The sequence below is a fragment of the Lynx rufus genome, unplaced genomic scaffold (genome assembly GCF_022079265.1).
Source record: "Lynx rufus isolate CCGP_SWC_20201006 ecotype Redwood Valley unplaced genomic scaffold, mLynRuf1.p SCAF_10, whole genome shotgun sequence".
Lineage (NCBI taxonomy): Eukaryota > Metazoa > Chordata > Mammalia > Carnivora > Felidae > Lynx > Lynx rufus.
Window position 1 is genome coordinate 68144095 of NW_025814824.1, and position 21565 is coordinate 68165659.

General features: G+C 48.1%; 1 protein-coding gene across 2 annotated transcripts in view; it reads left to right on the forward strand.

The window, feature by feature from the left end:
- Positions 1–3683: 3683 nt before the first annotated feature.
- Positions 3684–21565, forward strand: part of ZNF462 (zinc finger protein 462) — a 78185-nt gene continuing 60303 nt past the window's right edge. The window contains exons 1-6 of one of the 2 annotated variants that reach the window (XM_047099373.1): positions 3684–3903; positions 4447–10061; positions 10833–10997; positions 12763–12866; positions 15816–15934; positions 20032–20223. In XM_047099373.1, the coding sequence (XP_046955329.1) occupies positions 3684–3903; positions 4447–10061; positions 10833–10997; positions 12763–12866; positions 15816–15934; positions 20032–20223 (6415 nt within the window). The remainder of the gene's footprint in view (positions 3904–4446; positions 10062–10832; positions 10998–12762; positions 12867–15815; positions 15935–20031; positions 20224–21565) is intronic. The other variant, XM_047099379.1, reaches the window with a different exon arrangement.

The following is a 21565-nucleotide window of genomic DNA, read 5'->3' on the forward strand; positions in this document are numbered from 1 at the left end:
GCTTTCATCGCGGGTGGTGTTAGGGTCTAGTCATTGACACCCGTTTGACCTTGAGGGGCCTGGAAATCCTGCATTGGGGGCAGGAGATCGAGGGGCTTGTTTGATTTGTAGATTCACCCCAGGACCTTCTGAAATGGCATTTCTTTTTAGTTAGTTCTGAAGCTTCCTCTTTTGCTTTTGCTTTTGCTGATTGGGTCAGTGAGGAAAAAAAAAAAAGTATTGCTAATCTCATTATGACTGTGTTTTTAAATGAAGTAAGTAGGTAGGAGATCAGGGCTTTTAGCTTTAAATCATCATTTTGTAGCAGATCAGTGTCTAGTTTAGTGTTTCAGTATTGCTCCTCTTGCTGGGTGGATGAAACAGGCAGATACGCAGAGCTAACTTCTCATCTCTTTCCTTGTTGTTGGTTTCTCAGAGGATTACCATCTGCTGCGAAAACATAGTCTGGTTGATGGATGGGTCATCCTCACGTCCGGCTCTCTTTGTCTCTGTGCCTCCCCCATTCCCTTCTTCTCCTCCTGCTCTCACTTCTTGCACGTGTGTGTGCCCTCCGTCTCATAAAGCACATCAAGTTTCCGTTTCTTTTGATTGTTTAGGCCCTGCTGGAAATTTCTGTTTTCTTCTGTCAGCGTCTTCTGGAGAAATGTGTACACAAAGGCAAAATGGCTTTCAAAGGAGGCTCCGTCCTCATTTCCGTGCGTGGTGCAGACATCAGATTGAGGGCCATTCAGCTGTACCTGACGCTGGTTCTCTCGGCAGCCTGGAGATTAACCTCTTCTAAGGCTCTGAGCTATTTTTGAGGTAGAGACTGCAACAACATTAAAGCTAGAACCCATTAGGAAATCACTTTCATCATCTCTTCTTTTTCCAAATCAGTGGTTTTTTTTTTTTTTTTTCTGATCTCCTAACCCTTTAATCTCCTTTGTAGCAGAACAAGGAGGCTGTTGGTTTGTGTTTGCATCCAGCGAAGTTAGAATCCTTGATAACAGCTTCAGAAGACACCAAGATATTAAGAGAACTGCACAGAGAGATGAATTTCATCTCCGGGTGGATGACTCAATGCTGAAGGTGCCCTCCTTTCCTTGTGCAGGACCAGAATTTTTGTTGATGTTGTGCAAACCAGTCTCAAAATTTCCGAAAGACACACAGCAGAAAGCCTTTTGTTGCATTATTTCTAAAGGCTTGAAGTTTTGAAGGGAAGAGATTTTGTTTTCCTCTCGGGCTACACAATGGAGCTTTCAGAGAACCTCTTTTAAAAGGAATAGCTACAGCCTTTGTGTTGAAGGGTGTGTCTGTTGGCAGGGTCTGCTGATGCAGACAGACTGGCTGGTGATTAACAAAGGTCATTAGACTTTGGAATCTGGCAAGCAGAGTCGGATGGTATGTCTTCTGTGTGTGGAAGGACGACTCCCAAGAAGCCAAGGCATTCTGGAGGTCCCCCCAACCCACCCCCAAATCCTCCTGTGGAACAGGGTCTGGTCCAGGATATCGTCCTGCAATTACCAGTGCTCTGCTGGGACTAACGAACAAGCTTATCAATCATGGGATAAAAGAACCTTCCGAGATCTTGGTGAATGACATTTGAGGAGGAGAAAGGTGCTGCCTTTCGGAAAGCAATGAAAACAGTTCATTCTTTGTTGGGAGGAGAAGAGCATAGGAGGAGCCCAGCCTGTTCTTCTACTGCTCATTTCTGATTGTCAGCCTAGCAGAATCCCAGAGAAGCCATGTTGTGCACGGAGGAGAAGCTCTGAGCTAAAATGGCTGCTCCTTAAAGCTCAGAGGACTAGGGCAGCTTAGTGAGTCTTAGAGCTTCAGTGACGCAGGAGCTCATATCTCTTGAAAGTGTGATAAACACATTCAGCAGAGCTGTGGCTTGTTTGGCTGAGATGAAAGGGCTAGGCTTGGGGGATGGGGAGTGCACACTGGATGATCTGCTTTTTTCTGTGAAGTGTTCTAAATGCAGGAGTCGTCTGCACCATGGAAAAATTTGTTTTCAGGTCTAATGGACTGTGCGAAAGGAGAAGTGGGGTGGGGCCTCAGTGACTGCTGTAATTTGATCCAGAGCTGATAGCAACCTCTTCCACACAATTTGGGTTGGTGCTTAGGCATAAAAGCTTGTGTATCTGGAATATTGAGACTTAGTTAGCTGAAAAGACTCTGGTGCACAGTTCAGTGTTTATTGAAAAAGGATAAATTGCTGGGTGAAAGAAGAGGAGGTAAATATCTGTGTCTCACTCTGCAAGCTCAGTCTGTCCAGAGCTCGACTTGCCAGAAGTTATTTTAGCAGGCTATCAGCAGGAGCATTCTTTCATAGAAAATCCGCCCGCAATGGCTCCTTTCTCCACGTTGACATATCACTAGACTTTGTTCCCCCTGCAGAAACAATTTACCTTTTGCCAGAAAAGTATAGAAGCTTGCTGTACAATAAAAGTATAGAAAGATTTGGCTACAGCTTTAGTTCTTGGACATCTGGTTCTAGATTACGGTGATTCAGTAGAGTTTGCGGTGAGCTCAATGAAGTTAACTCACCGATTAAGATAATAACCGGGTATCTCAACTCAAGGTATATATTAAGATAGGACAAACTGCACCTTCTAATACATTTTTAACTTCTTAATGGTGAGCCTTTCCATTGAATTAATGTGAAGCCATCTATGTCTTTCAGTCACACAGTGAATACCAGAATGAAGGGAGCCGGGCAAGTTTTGCTTGATTCTACATCAGGTTCACAGTTTTTTGCGTGCGAGCATACGCTTCACGTTTGTGAAGGAGAGAAGTGGGAAAAGAGAAAGTCATGACTTAGAAGCCCCTCTTCAGAACTGTGTCTGTTACCTTAATGTAAATCGAGGTACCAAGGTGCGACTTTAAACTAGAAACTGGATTGTCATATAAAGTTGGTTGTTTGAGAATCTCATGAGAAATACTTTATGACCTAATTAGATTGGAGAAGCTGTTAGGTTATAATTGGCAGGTAGTAAAAAGCAAAATAACCATTTAGCTTATGAAACACACACACACACACACACACACACACACACATAACTAAACTGTTTGGGGAAAGGAGGAAAGAGGTGTACCCCAATATCAGTTAAGGTATTCAAATGATAAAAGGTATAATAAAAGCTCTCTCTACCACCACTCCAAGACTTCAATACTGTTTCACCATTTGGTGGTGAAATGTGTTAGAACATTAAAACAGCTAATGAAGATTGAAATTTGTCCTTTCTTCTGTACAGACAATCCTCTTTACTTCTGAGAAGGGTCTAGTTCAAAAGAAAAATGGGTCCGAGCCAGAATCAAAGTCAGTATTGACTTACCAAGAAATTTGAATTCAGTCAAGAAATTCAGAAACTACTAAAACGGTTAGACTTTTAAGGGTTTCCTTGACAAATGGCGTTTCAAGATACGTTTATTATATCAAACTGGAAAATGTTTATTTGGGCTTTCCCCCCTTCTTTGAAGTTACAAAGTCAAGGACATTGTCCCTATTATCTCTGGTTGCGTGTCTTTGGCCAGTGTTCCAACTGGCAGAGTTCAGTAACGGAAATCTGCCGATGTTAGAATTTTTTCCGTTAATGGACTTGTAGCCCCATCAACTTGGGATATGCAGTTAGTGCATTGCTTAAGAGGCTTTGTTCTGACTTCTGTCACAGGTTCCTAATGTGAGAAGGTAGGCCCAGATCATGGAGGTGCTTCAGTGCGATGGCTGTGACTTCAGAGCCCCGTCTTATGAAGATCTCAAGGCGCACATTCAGGATGTCCACACGGCATTTCTGCAGCCAACTGATGTTGCTGAAGACAATGCTAACGAGCCACGATCCGGGTCCATGAATGCCAGTAATCAGACAGAGGTGGAGTATTCCTCTATAAAGGACGAATTTGCGATCGCAGAGGATTTATCAGGTAAATCTTGAAGAATCTCGGCGTATCCGATCTATTTCATGGTGCTTGTCTACTTTTAGCCTGTAGCCATGGTTCTTGATATGTGTGGCTTTGTCAAAGTTTATTGCTCCTTGGGAGCCATTTTTGTGGTCTGGGCATCATGTTTCTCTTCTGGAGCATCCTAGGTTATTGCCCTTTCAGCTTCTTTATGTTTCTCAGTTCCCTTTCGATTTGGAGGACAAGAGAGTGTCTGGTAAAATTCTAGAATGAATATCGCAGCGTGTGGAACTTGTGTTTTTATAGCTATAGGGAACATTAATGGCCATGAGGTGAGTATTGCTCCTGAAGCCAAACGCTGTATCTTCACCTGCGAGAAGCAATATGTCTAGTTCATCAGTGCTTCGTTAATACTCTTCAGGGCCTCATCTCGAGACGTTAGGCCTTTTGAATGTGATGTTTATTAATGAAGAATAACTGAAAAGAAAAACTGATTTGCATGATGGAATTTCTTAATTCTCTTTCGTTTGCTTTTCTGTTCTCATTTACCTTCTGCTTTCTCTCTAGGTCAAAATGCAACCGCATTGGGGACCGGAAGCTACTATGGCCACAGTCCAGGATATTACGGTCAGCATATTGCCCCTAATCCCAAACCAACAAACAAGTTTTTTCAATGCAAGTTCTGCGTCCGCTACTTCAGGTCAAAAAACCTCCTCATCGAACACACAAGGAAGGTCCACGGAGCTCAAGCTGAAGGGAGTTCGGCGGGACCCCCTGTTCCCGGATCCTTAAATTATAATATCATGATGCACGAGGGATTTGGAAAGGTCTTCTCTTGCCAGTTTTGCACATACAAGTCACCGAGGAGGGCAAGAATCATTAAGCATCAGAAAATGTATCACAAAAACAACTTGAAGGAGACCACGGCTCCCCTCCCTGCCCCTGCTCCAATGCCAGACCCCGTGGTCCCACCCGTGTCTCTGCAGGACCCCTGCAAAGAACTGCCGGCAGAGGTCGTGGAGCGCAGCATCTTGGAGTCTATGGTCAAGCCTTTGACCAAGTCTCGAGGCAACTTTTGCTGTGAGTGGTGCAGCTACCAGACCCCCCGCCGGGAACGCTGGTGCGACCACATGATGAAGAAGCATCGCAGTATGGTCAAGATCCTTTCCAGCCTCAGACAGCAGCAAGAAGGGACGAACCTCCCCGAAGTGCAGAACAAAAGCGCCCCCAGCCCCACTTCCAATTCCACCTATCTGTCCATGAATGCTGCCAGCCGGGAGATGCCCAGCGCTAACGTCTCCAACTTCCGCGGCTCCATCAGTAACTCCATCATGAGACCCAATTCCTCGTCCGCTTCCAAGTTTTCACCCGTGTCTTACCCGCAGATGAAGCCGAAGTCCCCTCACAACTCTGGCCTGGTTAACTTGGCGGAGAGATCGCGTTACGGGATGGCTGACATGACCAACTCCTCTGCCGACCTGGAAACGAACAGCATGCTGAATGACTCCAGTTCTGATGAGGAGTTGAACGAAATAGACAGCGAGAATGGCTTAAATGCCATGGATCACCAGACTTCCGGCATGTCTGCGGAGCAGCTGATGGGCTCAGATGGCAACAAATTGTTGGAGACCAAGGGGATTCCGTTCCGAAGGTTCATGAATAGGTTCCAGTGCCCCTTTTGTCCTTTCCTCACTATGCATCGACGCAGCATCTCCCGTCACATAGAAAACATCCACTTGTCCGGAAAGACTGCCGTCTATAAATGTGACGAGTGTCCGTTTACTTGCAAGAGCTCGTTAAAACTCGGCGCTCACAAACAGTGTCACACGGGTACAGCGTCAGATTGGGATGCCGTGAATTCCCAGAGTGAGAGCATTTCTTCCTCGCTGAATGAAGGTGTGGTGTCTTACGAGAGCTCGAGCATCAACGGGAGGAAGTCAGGAGTCCTGCTGGATCCCTTGCAGCAGCAACAGCCACCGCCGCCGCCGCCGCCGCCACCACCGCCTCCGTCCCAGCCGCAGCCACCGCAGCTACAGCCGCCGCACCAGGTACCGGCGCAGCCGCAGCCCCAGCCCGCACCGACGCAGCAGCCGCAGCCTCCCGTGCCAGCCCCGCCCCTGCACCCTTACAAGTGCACCATGTGTAGTTACTCCACCACGACTCTGAAAGGGCTGCGAGTCCACCAGCAGCACAAACACTCGTTCTGCGACAACTTGCCAAAATTCGAGGGGCAGCCCTCAAGCCTGCCACTGGAAAGCGAGACAGACAGCCACCCCTCTTCCAGCAACACTGTGAAGAAAAGCCAGACCTCAATTCTTGGGTTGTCCTCCAAGAACAATTTTGTAGCTAAGGCCTCCCGGAAGCTCGCCAATGACTTTCCCCTCGATTTATCGCCCGTGAAGAAGAGAACTAGGATCGACGAGATAGCCAGCAACCTGCAGAGCAAAATTAACCAAACGAAGCAGCAGGAGGACGCGGTGATCAATGTGGAGGACGACGAGGAGGAAGAGGACGACAACGAAGTGGAGATAGAGGTGGAGTTGGACAGGGAGGAAGAGCCGACGGAGCCAGTCATGGAGGTGGCCACTTCCTTTTCGGCCCAGCAGATCTGGGCGAGAGATGCCGGGGAGCCCCAGAAGGAGCCCAACTTCAGAAGCGTCACCCACGATTACAACGCCACCAACGGCGCGGAGATTGAGCTCACCCTGTCTGAAGACGAAGAGGATTATTACGGCTCCTCAACAAACATGAAAGATCACCAGGTCGCCAACACCGCTCTGCTGAACACCCAGACTCCTATCTACGGAACCGAGCACAATAGCGAGAACACAGACTTTGGTGACTCCGGAAGGCTTTACTATTGCAAACACTGTGACTTTAACAACAAATCCGCCCGGAGCGTCAGCACCCACTACCAACGAATGCACCCGTACATTAAATTCAGCTTTAGGTACATCTTGGACCCCAACGATCACAGTGCAGTGTACAGGTGCCTGGAATGCTACATCGATTACACCAACTTTGAAGACCTGCAGCAGCACTACGGCGAACACCACCCAGAAGCCATGAATGTACTCAACTTCGACCATTCGGACCTGATCTACCGGTGTCGGTTTTGTTCCTACACGAGCCCGAATGTCCGAAGCCTGATGCCACATTACCAAAGAATGCATCCCACGGTGAAGATTAACAACGCGATGATATTTTCCAGCTATGTCGTGGAGCAGCAGGAAGGGCTGAGTACGGAATCCCAGACGCTGAGGGAGATTCTGAATTCGGCCCCCAAGAGCATGGCGACTTCCACTCCCGTGGCTCGCGGTGGCGGTCTGCCAGCTACATTTAATAAAAGCACTCCTTCAAAGACCTTTACTCCAGAATGTGAAAATCAGAAGGACCCCTCAGTTAACACTGTTGTCGTTTACGATTGTGACGTTTGCTCGTTCGCAAGCCCCAACATGCATTCTGTCTTGGTTCATTATCAGAAGAAACACCCTGAAGAAAAGGCTTCCTACTTTAGGATCCAGAAAACCATGCGAATGGTGTCTGTGGACAGGGGCTCTGCCCTTTCTCAATTATCATTTGAGGTGGGTGCTCCAATGTCTCCCAAAATGTCCAACATGGGTTCCCCACCCCCCCCACAACCCCCGCCACCAGACCTCAGTACTGAGCTTTACTACTGCAAACACTGTTCCTACAGCAATCGGTCAGTTGTGGGAGTGCTTGTCCACTACCAGAAAAGACACCCAGAAATAAAGGTTACTGCCAAATATATCAGACAGGCTCCTCCCACAGCTGCAATGATGAGAGGGTCCGAGGGGCCCCAAGGCTCCCCCCGGCCACCCGCCCCCATGCAACAGCTGAACCGAAGCAGCTCTGAGAGAGACGGCCCTCCTGTGGAGAATGAGATGTTCTTTTGCCAGCACTGTGATTACGGGAACCGGACGGTCAAAGGTGTACTCATTCACTATCAGAAGAAGCACCGAGACTTCAAGGCCAACGCGGACGTGATCCGGCAACACACGGCCACCATCCGAAGCCTCTGTGACCGCAACCAGAAGAAGCCTGCCAGCTGTGTGCTTGTCGCCCCCTCTGCCGTGGAGCGGGACAAAACCAAACTGCGAGCGCTCAAGTGTAGGCAGTGCTCGTATACCTCCCCCTACTTCTATGCACTGAGGAAGCATATCAAGAAAGACCACCCTGCCCTGAAGGCCACAGTCACGTCCATCATGCGGTGGGCATTTCTAGACGGCTCGATAGAAGCTGGCTACCACTGCGAGTGGTGCATCTACTCCCACACAGAGCCCAGCGGTTTGCTCCTACATTACCAGAGGAGGCATCCGGAGCACTATGTTGACTATACTTACATGGCTACCAAACTCTGGGCTGGGCCCGACCCATCCCCTCCCTCTCTCACCATGCCCGCCGAAGCCAAAACGTACAGATGCCGAGACTGTGTTTTCGAGGCCATGTCCATCTGGGACATCACCAATCACTACCAAGCATTCCATCCCTGGGCCATGAACGGTGACGAGTCGGTGCTGCTGGATATCATCAAGGAGAAAGACGCCGTCGAGAATGTCATCCCTCCGTCCGAAGAGCTGGTGGGCCCCGTGAATTGTGACAACAGTATGCCCGCTCCGCTCCCCGAGCAGGATCCCGAATGCCCGGAGGACGCCCGGCTTTCCCCCGAGAAAAGCATCCAGCTGGCCTCCGCCAACCCCGCCATATCGTCCACCCCATACCAGTGCACCGTGTGCCAGTCCGAGTATAACAACCTGCACGGCCTCCTCACCCACTATGGGAAGAAGCACCCCGGCATGAAGGTGAAGGCTGCCGACTTCGCCCAGGACATCGACATCAACCCGGGCGCCGTCTACAAATGCAGGCATTGCCCGTACATCAACACCCGCATCCACGGCGTCCTGACCCATTACCAGAAGCGACACCCGGCCATCAAGGTGACCGCCGAGGACTTCGTGCACGACGTGGAGCAGTCCGCCGACATCGCCCAGAACGACGTGGAGGAGACGAGCAGGATCTTCAAGCAAGGCTACGGCGCCTACCGCTGCAAACTGTGTCCGTACACACACGGCACCTTGGAGAAGCTCAAAATCCACTACGAGAAGTATCACAATCAGCCTGAATTTGATGTGTTTTCCCAGTCGCCCCCGAAGCTGCCAGTCTCCCTCGAGCCCGAGATGACCACTGAGGTGAGCCCCTCCCAGGTGTCTGTCACCGAGGAGGAGGTGGGAGAGGAGCCCGTGTCCACGTCTCACTTCTCTACCTCGCACCTGGTCTCCCACACGGTGTTCCGCTGTCAGCTGTGCAAGTACTTCTGCTCCACGAGGAAGGGCATCGCCAGGCACTACCGCATCAAGCACAACAACGTGCGAGCCCAGCCCGAGGGCAAGAACAACCTCTTCAAGTGCGCCCTGTGCGCCTACACCAACCCCATCCGCAAAGGGCTGGCGGCCCACTACCAGAAGCGCCACGACATCGACGCCTATTACACGCACTGCCTGGCGGCCTCCAGGACCATCAGCGACAAGCCCAACAAGGTGATCATCCCGTCCCCGCCCAAGGATGACTCCCCGCAGCTCAGCGAGGAGCTCCGGCGGGCCGTGGAGAAGAAGAAGTGCTCCCTGTGCTCCTTCCAGTCCTTCAGCAAGAAGGGCATCGTGTCCCATTACATGAAGCGCCACCCGGGGGTGTTCCCCAAGAAGCAGCACGCCAGCAAGCTGGGCGGCTACTTCACCGCCGTCTACGCCGACGAGCACGAGAAGCCGCTGCTGATGGAAGAGGAGGAGAGAGGCAGCTTCGAGAAAGCCGAGGTGGAGGGAGGCGAGGCCCAGGAGATCGAGTGGCTCCCGTTCCGCTGCGTCAAGTGCTTCAAGCTGTCTTTCAGCACGGCGGAGCTGCTGTGTATGCATTACACTGACCACCACAGTCGGGACCTGAAGAGGGACTTCGTCATTCTGGGCAGCGGCCCCCGCTTGCAGAGCCCCGCCTACCAGTGTAAGCACTGTGATAGCAAACTGCAAAGCACAGCGGAGCTGACCTCACACTTGAACATTCACAATGAGGAATTCCAGAAGCGTGCCAAACGTCAGGAGAGGAGGAAACAGCTTTTGAGCAAGCAGAAATATGCAGATGGTGCTTTTGCAGATTTCAAACAAGAGAGGGTAAGGATATGTTTTGATTTCCCTTCCCCCAGGAGGCCTCTCATCACTGGTGCCCACATGCACTTCTTCGTTGCCAGCCAGACTGCTACAGGCTTCCTAGTGACTTAGCTTGCCAGAGAGCTCAATAAGTCAATTAAACGTTTCGAGCCTGATTATCCCCCATTCTGTGCTCACCCTTCCCCACGGCCTGTTCCCCTCCCTGCTCCCCCCTCCCGAGGCTCCCCAGGGGAGGGTCGGGGTGGTTTCTCTGTATTTCCTTCTGCCAAGTAGCCTTATCTGAGGCCTAGTTACACGACAACGCTCGCTCTCTAAGGCAGCTGTGGGCCGTCTCTTGGTGTCACTAGCACCTCTCAGCCATGTTTTGGTCTGCAGTGTCGGCTACATGAACCTAACATCTCCAGGAGTAGATTTTTGTTTGTTTGTTTGTCTTGGTCAAGAAGTTCACTAATGGCGTAGCTGTGCAACGTTTCACCTGCGTAGTTGAAATTGGTCTCAAAGGCAGATAACCTGGTGGCAGTGACGATGAGGCTTCTCCACAGAAATCTTCTCTACTCACAAGCTGTAACATATTTGGGTTCCGGAGACTTTGCATAGTAGGCAGTGTGCCACGACTCTGACGAATTCATTATGTAAAAATACTCACATATTTCTCCCTTGGTTTTTAACCTGCTAATCCGCTTTGAAATAAAACCTGCTAGTACGCTACGAGAATAAATGCCGGCATCTGAGGGAGGGCTCGGAGTACTGATGGCTACCACTGTATTTTACCAGCCTTTTGGTCACTTAGAAGAGGTGCCAAAGATCAAGGAGAGGAAGGTGGTGGGCTACAAGTGTAAATTCTGTGTGGAAGTGCACCCGACGCTCCGAGCCATCTGCAATCATCTCCGGAAACACGTCCAGTACGGCAGCGTCCCGGCCGTGTCCGCCGCCGTGAAGGTGAGAACTGGGGCGGGGGGGTCTGGATGAGCGCTCTTGTGTGTGAGCCATTCGAGTTACTTATTAACCCCGTTGCTCAAAGCAGCTCAGGAAAGGGCGGCCCAGAATGTGGGCATTCCTGAGCTGTGCTTGGATCGGTCTGGCTTGTTTTGATTCTTTTGCAGGTTGGACCTTCTTCATCTTACGTGTCTCGACCTGGTCGCGTTTCGATCTGGTTCCCTTCCACGCGGATAGTTTGGTGGAAACAGAAGATCCGGGCCTCTCGGTACAGGAGGCTTTGGGTCGCCCTTCTGTTCTGCATTTAGTGCCATTAGGTGTTTGCTCTTCCAAGTTGCCCGAGCTCTTGAAAGGAATCAAGTGGGTCCTGTTCCCATCATCTTCTGCTCCTCCCACTGCGTGACTTCTTAACTGTTCTCATCTGGCTGACGGTGCAGAGAGCCCAGGAGAATCCTTTACTTCTTACCCTGGGTCCTCTGAGGAGTGTAAGAAATGTGAAGTCTAAAACCAAAAGCCCCCCAGTCACAGCAGGCCCCGAGAACCCCTTGACCCGATTTGTCTCCTTCGTTCCCTTTCCCGGTTTGTCGCTGACCAGTGCCTCCCCTGCTCCCCCTGACCTTCACTAGGCCGCCCGTTTTGAATGTCGTACTCCTAAATAGCAGCCCCCGTTTCGGGAGCCATGCCGCCACCCCTGCCTTCCGGGACGTGGCGAAGCGCGTATTTTTGAGCAGAGAAGTTAGTGGGTTCAGGACTCTGCTCTTTCTCGCTAGATACGTGAAATCTGCCCTTCTTGATCTTGTGTCCTATTTTGCCCACGTAGCATGGACGTAGAAAGTCTCTGCTTTTCTTCACTGAAGACTGAAGCCCGCTGGCTGTCCGCAGAACGGTGGCGCCCAGGGGCGACGGCGGCCCGCTTCTTCCACGCCACCTCGGTGTGTTCCAGGCTTGTTTCCTGGACTCACTTGAGGGAGACAGAGCAGCTCTTCGTGTGTAATCAGTAACCCACGGAGTCACCTCCAAACATGAGTGACTTCGAACCAGGCTGCTCCTTAATTTTTTCGGTGGATCAGACAGCAGCCTTCAGTCAGTGGGTGAAGTCACCCCTCGCAGGGTGGGGGTGAGCACGGATGGCGAGGGGCAGGATCCTGCCCCTTTCCTTCACTTCTAAGGGGGGCCCACGGCTCCTAGATGCCCAGACTGCTCTGCTTTTTTCCCCCTCCTTTCTTCCTTCCTTTCTTTTCTCTGAGCCATCACCCTAACCCTGCCTTCTGTCGGTTCGAGTGGGATTGCAGTGTGTTCTTTTTAAGATGGGAGACAAGTGAGTGAACTGTCTCCACAGTTGGGGGAACCCCTCTCTCATGCTTCCCAGGCAGTAGCAGCCGTGTCCTCAGATCACCAGCACTGCATGAAGAGTGGCAGTCGGGTTTGCCCTCCCTCTAGGGGGAGCTGGAGAGGCAGGGGAGGAAGCTTTACCAGGAAGTCCTGAGGAGTTTGGGAGAATGAAGGGAGAGGAGGAGAGCTGGAGACGATGATGCTGGATATTTATTTTGTTGGTGGGGCATGTGTGTGTGTGTGGTTCTCTTAGCAGGAGGCCGAAGACCCCTCCCACTTGTTCCTGGATGGATTGGAAGCAGCCAAAGATGCCACTGGCGCCCTGGTGGACCGGGTGGATGGTGAACACTGCTTGCTTGATGGAATGTTGGAGGATGAAACCCGGCCGGGGGGATACCATTGTAGTCAATGTGACAGAGTCCTGATGTCCATGCAGGGGCTGCGTTCTCATGAGAGGAGCCATCTGGCCCTGGCCATGTTTACCCGCGAGGACAAGTACAGCTGCCAGTATTGCTCCTTTGTTTCCGCTTTCAGGCACAAGTAAGTGCTATCGAGTGATCGCAAGCGGGTGACGGGGAGGAGATGCCGTAGCGGTCAGCTAGTGCTCGGCTAAGCTAGAGCAGGAGAGGCTTGGAGGAGTCAGAAAGCCCCGCTCAAGGTTTGTGCCTGCTGTGTCATTGGTTACGTTCCCTTGAGCTTCAGTCACCTTGTCTGTCAAATGGGACTGAGAATAGGAGGTTACCTAACATTAACTACGCCTGGTAAATACAGGCGTTTTTTTAAATGAGTATTTTGGAGGCACTGCTATGATTTACAAGAGGGAAGACCAGAAAGCAGACAAATGTCCTGGTGTATCTGTCAGACATTCACCCAGAAACGAATCATCAGTTGAGGAAATAAAGTTCCATTTGGAAAAATGAGTGGCCTAAGGAGGTAAAATTAGGACTGTCGACCCACGTGACCAAGGATCATTGCTTGATCTTGAAAAGTAAAGAAGTTACTGATGCCAAAGGGATGCTTGAAGGACAGGGCCAGTGAGGAGAAGGAGCTGCCCGAGGCCCATCACAGCCTTGGAATTGTAGATTTGGGGTGTTGTGTAAGGCTTTCGGGGGTGATGGGAAAAGCGATGGTTCTGAGAAGAAGCCACCGTTTGTTGCCTTTGTCTTTGAACTGTGTAAGAGAGGTACACGTGCAACAATGTGTCCCACTGTCTTGGATGGCGGTGACCGATTGCGAGACTGACCTGCTGTTTATTTTTACGATAATTAAAATAAATGTTGGGCTGTTTGCTTCTCAAAAAGATAAAGTGCAGTTAGTTGTTGAAAGGGAGGAGGAGGCGATGCTTTTACAGAGGGAGGAGGGGTTACAGACTCTTTATTCTACGGAGCCTCATGGTTCATCTGTGTCATCAGAGCCACTGTGTACTTCTCACGAGTTCAAGAAGTATTTATTCAGCAGCATCTAGCCTGCTTTCTGACACCCCGTAGAATCTCAACAAATCGTAGCGCATACACGGATCCGCCCTGTGCTAAGCAATGTGCTGGGGGCGTTGGGAGTGTGGATATAAAGGGGAATACAAAAGATGAAGAGACCATGGTCAGTGCGCTAAGGGAATTTAGGGTCTAGTTGAGTTATAAATCAAGCCAGCAAGCTCACAAATGACTCAGCAAAATAAGGCACATATCTTTCAAAAATACAGCAATAAAATGCTATGAAGCTTCAAAGAAGGGAAGTGATCCACCCACTGTGGAAGAATCGGGAAGGTTTTACGGAGTAGGGAGCATTTGAGTCGAGTCTTAAAGTAGGAAGACAGGACTTGAAGAGTTCGGAAGGGATGTGCAACCTGGAGGAAGGGATGAGAGCAGAAGCTCGTGGGGGCCCAGCTGGCGGTCCAATGTCACTAATCTGTAAATTCTAGGTAAAAGAATAATGGAAGACAAAGTTTGAATACTTGAGTAGAGACCATATTTGGAGTCTTCGAATGTGGAAATAATACTTTGTCATTTATAGTACTGGCAAAAGGAAGTCTCTGAAAGGAGTAAGTCATAATTGCTAACATTTACTGAGCCTTCCTGTGTGTCAGGCAGCACGCTAAGTGCCTTCAGGTATTATCTCACTTTATTCTTAAATCAGCCCAGCGAGGTGTCGTCCCATGACTGTCTCCATTTTGTGGGTAAGAAAAGTGAGGAGGTTTATGTAACTTGCCAAGGCCACACGGTTTATAAGCATTAGCTGGGGTTTGATCCCAACCAGCCTGACTCCATAGCTCATGCTCTTGAGTTGAAAAAAAAGACGGGAGAGAGCAATTAGAAGGCAGTCATAGTAGCTGATCCAAGAAGTTCGGATGGGACTTTGGGAATGGTTAAAGGAAGTCGGATCTTCGTGACTTGGACAAATTGCCTTCATGCAGGGAGTGAGGGATGAGAGACAAAGTAAAGTACAGAGGGCACCTAGGGGTTCAGTCTGGTTGACTGAGAACGGTCGTGTCCTCTATAGAAGCAAGGAAATGAGGAAGAGCGTTAGTTTCAGAGGAGAAAAACCGATGGCTTTGTTTAGGGCTAGTTGAGTTTAAGGAAGCTAAAGGACACCCAGAGGGAGAGGTCTGGAGGCAATTGAAAGTGCTGGAGCTCAGGAGAACATTATGTATTTAAATGGTAAGCAGCACCGATCCCATGTGAGTCATTTAGAAGGGAACCTAGTTCTCTGGGGCACTGGTACAAATTAGAACTTCTTCCCACACCTTGTTTGGTAGATTTATTATTTTTTTTAGCAATCATTATGAAATACTGGGAGTTCACTATAATTAAATAACTTCTTTATAAGTTGCTCTGGAAGACTGAGGTACAGTGAACATGGTTTTGTTTATCAGAAGGGATGACTGGGCCTTTGGATCACATGACTTTCTTCAAACACACCTGCACTTTGCCTCCATATTTACAAAGGCGTTGGAAACATGACAGTCCGTTGCAAGTAGCTCAAGTACTTTGACACTTCCCTTCCCCTCTTGAGTGTTCCCCACGGATGTAGGACTGAGGTTTAAAAAGAAAGTCCTTTTTAAATGCAAAATTTCTCTAACTCCTTTTTTTTTGGAAATAAGTTAAAGGACTATTTGATAGGTAGTCCTCACTGACTTGGCAGAAAACTTGAATTCTCCATATTTTACCTTTTGTCTTCGGATGCCCTCTTCCAATTCTACATGCTTCTAGAGAAGGGAAAATGAGGGTTTACTATGGCCTGTTCGCACTGCCAGGTCTCTCAATCCAAAAAGGCTCTTGATCTCTTCCTTCCCTTAGCCTCCCCTCCCTTTGGAACAGGTGCGGCCACTCTTGCCATTTTTGTTGTTGTTTTGGGTAAGCATTGCCCTTGGAAAGTAACAAAATGACTTTGAACACCTTAGAAATGGGATTGCTAGAAAAGGGCAGTGAGAAAATACATGTAATTGATAATCCTGTCATTTTTCTTTCTCTTCTATTTCTCTGCCCCATCAAGTTTGGATCGCCACATGCAAACTCACCACGGACACCATAAACCATTCCGATGCAAACTCTGCTCCTTCAAGTCCTCCTATAACAGCCGGCTGAAAACACATATACTCAAAGCTCATGCTGGTGAGTTAGGCTCCCTGATGCACAGGTTCTCTGAATTGGAAATCCAGTGGTCTTCCCTGAGTGAAATTCAGTCTCTTGTCCCACACATGAGAAGGTTTTCTTGACATGGTTGCGTGCTCATTTCTATTTTAATCTAATGAAGAAACACAAAGAAAACTTACAGAATCACCCAAAACCAAAATGCTACCAAGCCCATGTCACCCATGTCATAGTTGATTAATGCTACTAACAGGTTTTGGTTTTTAGAGGAATTTCTAAATCACCCAGCCCTTCTAATGGGAATGCATGAATTGTTACATCCACTAAAGATAATTCCCAACTAAAATAAAAGTATAATCTTGAGGAAGTTCAGAGGGACAAAGTACTCAAGACATGTGAGATTTCTCATGAGATGCCCTTTGATATGTTGCTGTACATCAGATAAGAAATGACTGTGGGTCATGAGTGTTCAGGAGCTTTGTTGGTCTCTGTAACTCTGTTGTTCCATCTCATTGCGCTTGCCTCATGGGCATCCCTTACCTGCCAGGCTCTGCACTAAGCATGCTATATTCATCATACTATTTAATCCTCATGACAGTCCTAAAGGGTAGGTGGTGTTGTCACCCTTCGTGTCATATGAGGATACAGAGACTCAAAATTAAGTGACCTATTCAAGGCCATGTAGATCATTCACTAATAATTTGACTCCAGAACAAAAACCTACATCCTTATCACTGACAAGATGCTGCTGTTCTCTCTTTTTTGCATGTGATGGAGGATGCCCACAGGTAGCAAAATCAGAGCTCAGCCAAGAGAGGAAAGAGGTGTCCTGCAGGAAAGGCAGTGGAGTGGGGTCTGGGGGCCTCTCTGTGGTGTCGTCAGTCACTCGCAGAAGCCCAGCTCCACAGCACCCCGTGGCCCTCTCAGGTTTGGACCACCTTTCCTGGTGTTGGGTCCTGTTGGTCTGGCTTAATGGAGTAAAGCCACTGAGGCCATCCAGCTGCCCTACGCCCCACTGGGCTGCGGATGGGACGGGGAGACTGGCTATATGGACTTCTGTTCATCTGTTAGTATTTTTATATTTTCAGGAAAATTCTTCTAAAGGCTATGGAGTAAGAAGCTTCAGGGTTCAAACCACTACTTCCTAATGTGTGTATATTGTAAATTATTCAGTTGGGACACCATCCTGGGGAGTTTTTCTCATAGGTCTCCTTGTCAAAAGCACTTTAAGCAGTGGGAGTTGGGTAAATGATTTGGCCTGTGGGAAGGACTTGAAAAGAGTGCCAGAGGCTGCCTGCTGACTCCAGGGCACTGAGCTGACCAAGCAGACTGGCCTTCTGTACTCACTGGTTGACAAGAAGGAAGCCTTCAGAAAGCGGGAAGTGGGGTGGGGACACAGTGTAATTTGTTTCTCTGCACACCTTGGAACCTTGGTGTCCATGGCATGGCTTTTAGCCACTGAGAGTGGCTTGACTTAGAGAAAGCCAAACACATTTTCCAGAACTCTTGACTCCTCTTGTCTATTCTGGATGGATTGTTTTATTTTAAAGGGTGGAAATCCTATAGTCTGATTGGATAATCTGGGTTTGAATTCTCTTTTATGATGTGCTACTTGCAACTACCCAACCAGGTTCATGTGGCAGGCTTGCATTAAAAATTTTTTAAATGGACTAAGGAAGGCAATAGTATTATAATACAGTCATTAATATATATGAACATCTACATGTATATGTTATTTTGTAATTAATATTATATATATTCATATTTATCATAGTAATAAACACCATTGTTCACAAGCCGCCATTATCCTGACTCCTGGATAACAGCTGGGGCGACAAGTGACTGATGTTCTTGTTTGGGTCATCTGACTGTGAACTTCTCCTCTGCCTTGGGCTATAGCTCGTTGCGTCACTCAAGGTTCTCCGTAGTTCTCTTCAAGGCTTTCTTGGCCGTACATGCTCTGGGAGTCATCAGCGGTAAAGCAGAGGCTTAAGGCAGAATTGGAGATGCTGTGCTCACTTCACGTGGGAAACCACTTAGTGATTTTCAAGGTGGCCGGGAAGCAACCGCCTGAGCTCAGTACAAGCAGGGGCAGGGGTTTCCCTTCTCATCTGTCCACAGGTCGTTTCCACTGGCCTGCAAGACTTTCATTGCTAAAGGTCTTTTCTGCTCCTTTTTTTCCCTCCTCTTCCTTCTCTTTCCTCTCCTCCGGTTTTAAAACTTCACCTTAAAAACAAATGTGGAAAAACTCATGCTCATTAGAGAAATTTTGGAAATGAAAGAAATAGCCAGTCACCCATAATCATATTATCTGAAGACCACTGTTGTTAACATTTGATAACATTTCCTTTCAACCATTTCCTCTATAATGATTTTTTAACAGTTGTGATTATAATTTAATCTACAATATATTGTGCCTTTTTATTTGTTTTTCTGAGTGTCAGGATTTTATTTTTTTGCTGCTTTTTATATTATAAATTCTTATATATTCCACCCTTTAAAATATTTATAAATTCTTCAAGAATTTATTTTAATGAATGATTATTCATCAAGAAGCTGTGTTGGTGTTTACTTAATTGCTTCCATACTCCTAGAAATCCCTATGTATTAAAGGGTGTTTTCTAGGGCCACCTGGGTGGCTCAGTCGGTGAAGTATCCGATTTCAGCTCAGGTCATGATCTCACGGTTTGTGAGTTCGGGCCCCGTGTCAGGCTCTGTGCCGACAGCTCAGAGCCTGGAGCCTGCTTCAGATTCTGTGTCTCCCTCCCTCTCTCTGCCTCTTCCCTTCTTGCACTCTGTCTCTCTCTGTCTCTCAAAAATAAACATTAAAGAAAATTAAAGAATATTTTCTTAATAGGAACTCTTGAGAAGTGCAGCTATCTAGCTGCAAACGTGAGCATTGTAAGCCTATTGTCATAAGAAAACAAAATTGCTTTCTGAGTCGACGTAACCAGTGTTTGTCCAACAACATAAGCATGCCCGTTTCACAGCCTGGCTTTTTAAAATGTGGTTAATTTAAAAGCTGACTTAGGGCAAAGGTAAATCATTGTCTCGTTGGATCGTAGTAATCTGTGCCGTATTTCAGTGGTTTAAAAATAATTAAAAATGCCTACTTTTACTGAAATGTCCTGTTTATAGAAGAATATTGGAGATACACACACACACGTTTATACATATACAACTATCTTTCTCTCTTTTAAAGAAATGACTTCAGGCGCCTGGGTGGCTCAGTCAGTTATGCATCTAACCCTTAATTTTGGCTCAGGTAATGATCTCATGGTTCATGAGATCAAGCCCTGTGTTGGGTGCCGCACTGACAGTGTGGAGCCTGCTTGGGATTCTCTCCCTCTCCTTTCTCTCTGCCCTTCCCCCATGCATGCATGCTCTCTCTCTCTCTCTCTCTCTCTCTCCCCCCCCTCTCCTCTCCTCAAAATAAATAAATAAAACTTAAAGAAAAAAAGAAATGACTTATTTTTACTCATTTCTGCACTATTGATCAGGTAGGAACATGGAGTTTTATGCTGAGGTTTATGAACTGGTACCAAAACAAACAAAAAAACCCCTAAAAAACTAGGATGTGTGGAATTGAGGAGGTGTATAGTCAGCAAAGACGTAAAGAATGAAAATAGCACAAAAGAGCTTGTGCTTAGTTACCTTGTGCTTGGAAAGCCCCTGATAGGCTCTTGGAGTAAGAATTAAGCGTATTATATTCTGCAGATGATAAAAAGCGCCCTGGAATGAAAGCCAACATGGTCCTTTCAAGTGGAGAGAGGGAGAACGAGAGACTGGGACACCTTTCTGAAGGAGGGATCATGGGCATTTGGTTTCACTCCCTGTTGGGGAATCAGTTCATAGGCTCATCCCTGTAAGTAGAGCACGAAATGAAGAGGGACCAGGCCACTTGATCACAGAGCTCATTGAAGAGTTTCAATCCCAGAGGAGTGTTGTGTTTGTGGGAAGGGGCAGGTAGTTGGTCCGTGAGGGCTTCTTAGACCATGAAGTTGCAGAGATACTTCTCTCTTCTCTCGCGTGACTTAACTATGTCATTTTGTTTTCCACCCCACCTTATACCCTTCCCTCTTTTTCGTGTTCTGCCCCTTCCTGCCATCGTCTTCCAGGTGAACATGCCTACAAGTGTTCTTGGTGCTCGTTTTCCACCATGACAATCAGCCAGTTGAAGGAACACTCCCTCAAGGTCCACGGAAAAGCCCTGACCCTCCCCAGGCCACGGATTGTCAGTCTGCTCTCCTCACACGCTCACCACTCCTCCCAGAAAGCCACCCCTGCCGAAGAAGTAGAAGACTCTAATGGTAATATTGGGCTCCCAAGCCCCAGCTAACCACCTAAGGTTGAGGAGGGCTGGGATCAATTGCCAGTCATTCTTTCTAGAGGAAAATCGTATACAAAAACCTGACGGTTCAAGTGAAGGAAGAAATGTGGAAAGGTTGAAACCGTAGAGAAATTGGAGTGGGAAGGTGAAGTGCCCTCGGTGAGTGTCTGGTGCCATGGCAGAAATGTCAGTCTAGACTCATGCGAGCGTTGGCTGTGTGGATGGACTAGCGTTGGAGTCTTCTGTGTGGTTGCAAGCAAGAAAGTGGATAGGACGCCAGGCAGACTTATTTCGTTGTTTACTTAGTTACTTACTTATGTCCCATCTTGTTTCAAAGAGCAAAAACAAAAACAAAACCCATGAAGTATGTCTGGGTGCCCCTCTCCGCTCTACAGGAAACAGAGGAGGAGAGGGAAGGGGGAGTGGATGGGGCAGGTATGTCTGATTCCGTCACAAGATAATTTGGGGGTAATGTGATTTCTTAGAGCCAGAGGATGTTGAGGAAGTAGCAGTTGGGAGGAGGGTCTAACTGCCCAGGCTTGGAGCTTCAGAAGAAATACAGGAAGCCATGGAGGAGTCTCCTCACTGGCCGCGTACCCAAAGCTGTAGGGTGTGGGTGGAGCAAAAGGCTGGTTTATTGTTTTGACCAGACCAAGAAAAACAGAGGCGTTTTGGTCGTTCGGCTTACCTCAGGTGACCGCGGAATCAGGTGCTTAGGACAGCAGGAAGCGTGCAGATTCTCAGGGATGTGGAAGACCCGAGAGCTGCTCCTTCCCTGCCTCTCGTGCTCGAATCCCCTTTGCAGCACCTCCAGTAACCAGACATCTACTACCAGCTCGAGTTCCTCCCAGTCTGGGAACGAACTGTTCCCAAGGTCTACTGTTTCATTCTTGGGAGGAGCTTAGTGGGACTGGAAGGAAAGTTCATGGGCTCTTTGCAACAAAGGCTTGGCTTCGAGTCTGACTTCTCTCAATGCCAGTTGTATTTTCCCGGGCAGTCTTCTGCATGCACATAGAATCGGATAACGATACTCCCTCCACTGATTATCTTGAGAGATTAAGGAGAAAAGGCACACGCATTAAACGCCCAGCACATCTGACACATGGTGGGTATTTAATAAATGGTCATTTCATTGCTGTGATTTTCATCCTTTCATTGCACTTTTGGCCTTTGGGGCCATTTCTAAGATGTATGAATTTGGAGTTATCTAAAGGTTTAAAAAGATAGTCTCTTCAGGTAACCTGCAGATCTGACAGCCCAACATGTCAACGTGGTCTGATTATCAGATTATCAAAAGAGTCAACGAATAATCTTCCTTCTTG